The 7,077-nt window shown below is 41.1% G+C and overlaps 1 protein-coding gene across 1 annotated transcript; it reads right to left on the bottom strand.

Annotated features, from left to right (window-relative positions):
* LOC109841975 (laccase-11-like) lies at positions 4,032-5,561 on the bottom strand (the record flags this gene model as incomplete). The annotated part of the gene is made up of 2 exons (XM_020410901.1): positions 4,032-4,489; positions 4,565-5,561. Coding segments are annotated over 2 exons (1,128 nt in total), but the record flags the coding sequence as incomplete, so codon positions are not given.

Here is a 7,077-nt window from a genome sequence, read left to right as displayed (position 1 = left end):
GGGGGAGGCGGCGGCGGAGGGAGGGGGAAGGGGGGAGAGAGAGATTTTACGAAACGAGAGAGAGAGAGGAACGGACTTGAAACGAGAGAGAGATAGGATCGGGTCGGGATTTGATAAATGACAGGGGGTGGGGTGGAATTTGAAATCACTTGTTTTGGGTTTCCAAATTCCTTTTTGTTAAATCAATTGATTTAAAATCTTAGCTCAAATCAGAACCCAAACTAAAGATTTGGATTTAAAATACCCTGGATTTTAAATCCAAACCCAAATCCAAGTTCCCAAACGCAGCCTTAAGTGATTTCGAATTATGGTTCGATAACCACTCGAGAATAAAATTTAAAGCTAATCCATTATAGATCAGCATTTCATATCACGCATTTAGACCGATGGATCAGATATTAGAACTTAGAAGCTTGATATAGATGATTTCTTGGCAGTTAAATCTCTTTACCGCTTCCTTAACAACAATATCCCTTCTATATGTTAACTACGGCCCCACATCTGCTTTGCTCAATGTGAAGACTCTCATGTCTAGAGGGACAAATGGGTTCGATACGATACTTAGTATGTCCATAGCTAATTATCAACCACCGACAAAGACACGAATATAAATTTGTCTTGACAAAGAAAACCCATATCTATAATTGTTATCGCGGTTTTAGAGATGGAAAATAATCTCTAATCAATGACAGACAAGTATCTCACATTATGCATAATCAAGTCAGCACCTCAAGACAATTAGAGGCCCAACTCGGTTGATTCGACACGCCGACATGCAGCGAGAACGACTCGAAAAGTGTCACATGTCGACGACCTGAAAGGCGTTACGTGTCGTCCCCTAGCTGAGTCGACTACTTAACCACTCCACTCGGCCGACACCTTGCGAGAGCGACTCGAAAGGCGGTACTTCTCGACCATCCAACGAATAGAAAGGCGACGAAACATTTCGAGCCTCGAGCCCCCTCCTGTGCACTGATGACCAACCACCTCGTAATAAATATCATTAAATGCATTATGAGTGCCATCATTCCTCTGCCTCCAATAGTATAAGGGGTGTTTGATTCAATTTCTAGAAATTATAGGAAATGTTTTCCACCTAAAATATGATTTCCTTGTATTTCTTAAAAAAATTATAGGAAAAGTTTTGAGAAATCAAAAAGTACCAATTTTCTTGTTTTTTATACTTTGCTTGTTTGGTTCAAAATAAGAAAATAGCTCATAACTTTATAGAAAATAACAAGATTTGGTAGGTTTTTAATTAAATATGGTATGTGTCAGATTTCTGGTGATGTCCTCTCATTTTGAGAGGAAATTGCTTTTTTGTAAAATTTGGTAGGTTTTAATATTTTATAGAAAATATTTCTGTAAATTTTTTATTGAACCAAACACAATTTACAGAAATCTCTGGAAAACTTTTAATTACAAATTTACCATTGTCAGATGTTTTGAGAAAAGTTTTCTCAAAAAGTGTGCAACCAAACAGCCCCTAAATATCACCACGTCGGCACCGCACACTAGCATTAAACATCGAAGTGACCGCTTCTCCACTCGTCTGCCAACACCTGTAAAGTTGAAGCTGACTTGGCCACCAATCCATACCCGGACGAAGAAGTTACCATCCTAACCTCCTTCCACTACTATAAAAAGAAATACTATTTTTAATTACAGGGTAAACTTTTCTCATTTCTCTCTGAACTTAAGAACTACTGCAATTCCTTTTACTTCTCCACACAAGCAACCCACTAACTTGATACAACCGGGGAATCACGTCCCGCCCTCTTACGAGTTGGTACTTGTGCAGAGAAGAAAAGCTTGCTCAAGAAACTAACATTCGGAGAGTTAGAGGACCTCCATCAATTTAATCAACTCCATTTATTTTACTGTGTGATTCTATACGTCAACAATAATCCACCAAAATTGAATGTAATATGGATAAAATAAGAGAAAATATAAACTGACACAAAAATAGATAGGAGGAGAACATATAAAATTAGTGAAATATATAGATCATATGATACAAGAGAGTTTCCTAATATGTTATGCATATCGGAATAAACTTAGATTAGAACTTTGGATCATCAAAATTAATTTTAAATCCATCAATCTAATGATCAAAACAATTGCGGCAACATGATCGACATTTATCTAGATATTTCACTATACACCTACATTTGTACTATTGAATATGTTTAGTATTTATATTTGTATCATAACAGATATGGATATGAATATTTCTTTATACCCCCACTCACGTGGCTAGTATTGTATGGTGGATTGCGCACTACCAATAATGTTGCCAAGAGGAATTGGTCATATAATCCTAAGTGTCTATCTTAAAATTATTATGGATATTGTAGAAGCACAAACTGAAATCACTGTCACAAAGAAAGAACGCCAAACAATCATAGAAAGAAATTGACCGTCTGAAACACAAGGATTATAATGACTTGCGTCTAGGAATTAATGCGACACTCATACGAGACAGCTTCATAAGGAGAAACTGACCAGCCTCGTACATTTTTGTATTTTTGTGTGGCTTGGCTTGAATTGATTGACCGTCCCTGGCCTACCTTGCTGCAAAATCATTGAAACAGCGTCGAAATTATTCCTTAGTGCACTAAGCTTACATCTTAGATCAACTATATTTGTAAACTTATTAGGACAACGTTCGTGTGTGATCAACAGAAACCTTAATTAAGAGGGTTATGGGACGTTAGAAGGGCCTCTGTAGCATGGATAACTTTAACGACCCCTGTGTTTTTATAAAATATATGAAAGTATAATTGAACAAGCCCAACCGAGTACAAGTATTACCGCATTCAAAAGAAGGTGAAACTAGACGAAGAGGACACAAGGAGAGAGGGTACATAGGCAACCTCGTGATTGTTGAGGTCGTTTGCGGTCATTTGGATGAATTACGGGCAGCTTGATCCCTTAGGAGAGGGAGTACATAGGCAACCTCATTGGTGCAGCCGGATTTGACGAGACGACGCATTGGTGCTCATGTTGGTGTTGGCTCAGTTTTGGGAACACTTCGCCAAGGTGGAGAATTGTTGAAAACGGCGAAGGAACGACAAAGGAATCGTTAAGAAATGTGGGAAAACGTGCAAAATCAGCACTACAAGATCGCATAGGACCGATCGATCGATCTCGTGCACATTACAGGGTTTGAAAACCATGCTCTGGTCGGTCGACCGATGCACTCTTATCGGTTGACCGATGGAGGTATATCAATCAACCGATAGAGGAGCATTGGTCGACCGAAAGTGGATACAGGCTGAAGTTGGTTTCCTTGCATATGTTTTGGATTGGTTTTTGATATAAATAGAAACACACGTTTCTAGGGTTTTGAGAGAGGCGAAAACCAGAGAATTAGCATTGTTTTGAGCAGTTTTGTGAGGGAGATTATTGTGAAGGAGTGTGAGATCATTGGTTGGGTTATTTTGAGAGTTATTTGAAAGATTGTAACCCGTTGTTTCTCCTCCATATATTGATATCTCCCCATCCTCTCCCGTGGACGTAGGCAATTTGGCGAACCACGTAAATCTCCGTGTTTGTGTGATTTTGGTTGTTAATTTTGTGAATTGCACTCGTGTTTGGTTCTTCTCTCATCGCTCACCGACTCAGTTGGTTCGCGAGCATGCTTCCGCATGGCGCACAACAAAAATATGGTGTCCGCATTTGATCCAAATAAACCAAGCGCCTGAGCCTCCTTGCTCCAGTTAACCCAGTTCCTGTAGGTTCACACACTGACTGGGATACGTACTATTGAGTTGCGAACAAACCCCATGGCGGTGCATAAAGGCTTCAAAATATGGATATATAATGCTGACTGTTTTCACTTGTCCAAATTGCTTGGATATTGTTGAGATGCATTTGATGTGCCAATATCTATTTATAATAAGTGATTATACAATGCGACAGACATGATGGGCTCACGCCCCTCTGTCAGCCTCCACCAGTGATCGGTCATGTGGCAATCTTTCGTTATTCACGAGACGCATTCCTCTTCGTTTGGATCTGAAATTTGGTGGTCATGAACACTGAATTCTTGTTCTCAATTTTAGTTGTGCCACTGGTTACAAACTTACATCCAGTGACTACTTACAGAAAGAGAAAAGAGAAAAACTGTCAGAATTATTTCTTATACATATCCAGCAAGAGGACTTTTGTTTTCTTGCCTGAGCATTTTATTCATACCAAAGATTAACAATTTCCCGAAGCAATCACAAATTTCTTGAATGAATGACGACTAGGATCATCATCTTCAAACCCCATCGCCATCAGCAAACGACCTCCGACTTTCGGAGAACAAATAAGACACAAGAAGTAATAATGTCGCGATATAGCCTGATCAGTTAGCATGGTGGAAGATCATTGGGAGGAGGCAGTATGGATTGATCAGGCCCATTTCCATTCTCCACCACAAAAGCCATCTTCAGCCCCCACATAGTGTGCAGCTCCAGATGACAGTGCATGAACCAAACCCCTGAAATCAAAGATTCATGCTAACAAGTTTAAAGAAAATCCAAATAATTTGATACCAATTTGATAAACACTTCACCTGGATTATCAGCTCTGAACCTTATTGCCGTCCAACCACCTGTAGGAACTCCTACAGTGTTCCTTTCTGGCGGATCAACCAAGTTGAACTTAGCCAGGTCTTTTGCAGGATCGAAATTACCGACTCCCCTCCCCACGACGAAGAAGTTGAACCCGTGGAGATGGAAAGGGTGAGATTCGACGGTGAGAAGATTTGTATCTTGAAGCACGAGCTCGACAGTCGAGTTGAAAGCCAGTTTGCTAAGTCTAGTACCGAGCGAAGTTCCCAAGTTGGCTGTCAGGGGAGCTCCAGTGTAGTTGAATGGTGCGGGTGGCTTGTCGGGGAAGTCCAATTTGAAAACTCCGTTGATGTTGAAGTAATGTGCTTGAAGCAGTCCAATCTTGGGCATCACAAAGGTGACGTTGTTAATGGATGCAGTTAGCTTGGTGCTGTTGAGGCAAGTGGGGCACGGGTCTCTTCCAAGGCCGACAGTGAAGAAGAGATGACGATCGATTGTGAGAGGGACATTAGCAGGGAACTGCGGTGTGTTGAGACTCCGAAGACTGTTAGAATAAGTGTCGACGAATGAAGTGTCATTTTGTGCTGGAAGTTGAGGCAGGACCGGGATGACAGTATCCGGAACGCCTTTGTATTGGAGAATAGCAGTCGCAGTTTTGTTGTCGACAGGGATGGGAGCGTCGTTGAAATCCCTGGCGGCCATGAAGTATCTGCCAGGAGCTTGGTTGGCAGTCACAAGAACGTTTGTGGTCTGACCTGGGGTAATCAGGATAGCACTGGTTGTGAAAGGCTTGCAGTAGACGGCGTCGATCTCCACCACGGTCATGTTATGGCCCGCGATGGCGAAGAAGAGCTCGTCGTTCAGGGCTGCGTTGACGATTCTCAAGAGGTACGTCTTTCCCCATTCGACTTCAGTAACGAAGGTATCTGAAAACAACAGAACAACAAGTAGATATATAGCTTTTAGCTTCACCTTTATGTTTACAATATAGAGAGTGTTTGGGCGAGTTTATTTTTAGAAGCTTTTAGGCTATTTTAGCTTTCGATCGCTTTTGGCTTTTGTGATAAAATATTCTATAAAAAATTGTAGGATAGGATGGTCATGTTGCTTTGGCAATGCCCCTTTCTGGGTTTTTTAAAAGTTGGGATCCCTAACTTTATTAAATGAAATGAACTTACAAGTAGATTATTATGGGATGTAAACAATATATGCAAATATGAAAAGGCTAGCTTGTAAGTTTGTACGGTTTATCCGACAGGGGAGAGAGGGAAGGCTTTCCATTGATGGTGTGGGCATAGACAATATTGGGTGGCAACCAAGTTGCTATTGCCTTGAATTCCAGCTCTTCATCAGAATTCAGCCATTTCTAACGATATCAAATGCAAATATAAGCAAACCATGGAATTTTATCAAGAACAGTAAACACTCTTATCGAATGTTTTTTTTTTTTTTGTGGCAGTAAAAACTCTTTATTCTGCTGTTTCTCAACTACGGACCAGCACTGATTCATGGGGTTGAGGAGGGAAGGAACTCTTTGCTTTGGCATGATGACGATCGGCCCATGGAACGTCGCTCGCGCACACAGTATGATGAGCATGCAACACCACACGTCCGTCCTGGAGCCTGTACATTTGAGTCTAAGCTGTACGAGTTGCACTCTGGTGTCGGACACGTGCGTAATGTAGGGCTGGACATCATCATCATTCCGAATTGTTTCAGTCCGTGCCTGCATTAAATCATGTTAATTAGAAGACATCGTCGATTATTTGGGCTTGTTTAACGAGAGTGAAGATTGATAACAGTATTTGCACGGAATTGTTATATACAATGTGGAGAGTTTTATAATTGAGATCGTTGTCATTGGAGACAACACGATCTCCTCTCGGCATAGATTGTAGGCCGAGGGAACTCGCGTATGACGGTACGAATGTTTAGGGTGGACAGTCTGGCTCACGTTCTTCACACAACTGAGCATTAAGAGAGAAAACATATACGGGCAGCATGAGAAGATGTTGGAAAGGTTCAGAAACAATGATTTACGTCAATGGTCTTTAATGGCGGATTCAGATGGGGAATCGAAAGAATGCGCGAAGGCAAAAAAGCGGAAGCGAAGAAGTAAGAGCCATTTTTTTTTTTTAAAGTCTTGGAGCCTAGAAGAGAATGGTTTGAGATGAAGGGGCTGTTCATTGATTCGTCTTTATACGGATGGTTTGTAGAGCTGTGTTTATGGTAGGAAATGCGCACTCTCAATATATGCTCATGCTTCGAAGCAATATGCTGATGGAGACCATCCAACAGAGCTCAAGGAACGAAGCAGACCCTAGACAAGGGCAAACCCTTTATCTTGAAGACAAAGGAGTATGTATTTTGTGTGGGTTTTACTCACAGTGCTCTTCATTTGTTTTTCTGATTTTGGGTACAAGAAAGGGAGATACACGGTAGAGTAGTGGAGTTACTTTCTAAGAGTAGATGGGGAGGAGTAAGTAACTGTAGTTGATGGCTCACCCTACTCACT

Source organism: Asparagus officinalis, chromosome 1 (assembly GCF_001876935.1).
Source record: "Asparagus officinalis chromosome 1, Aspof.V1, whole genome shotgun sequence".
In the NCBI taxonomy this organism is placed as follows: Eukaryota; Viridiplantae; Streptophyta; class Magnoliopsida; order Asparagales; family Asparagaceae; genus Asparagus; species Asparagus officinalis.
Note: the sequence above shows the minus strand (reverse complement) of the source record. Positions and strands in the feature narration are given on the sequence as shown.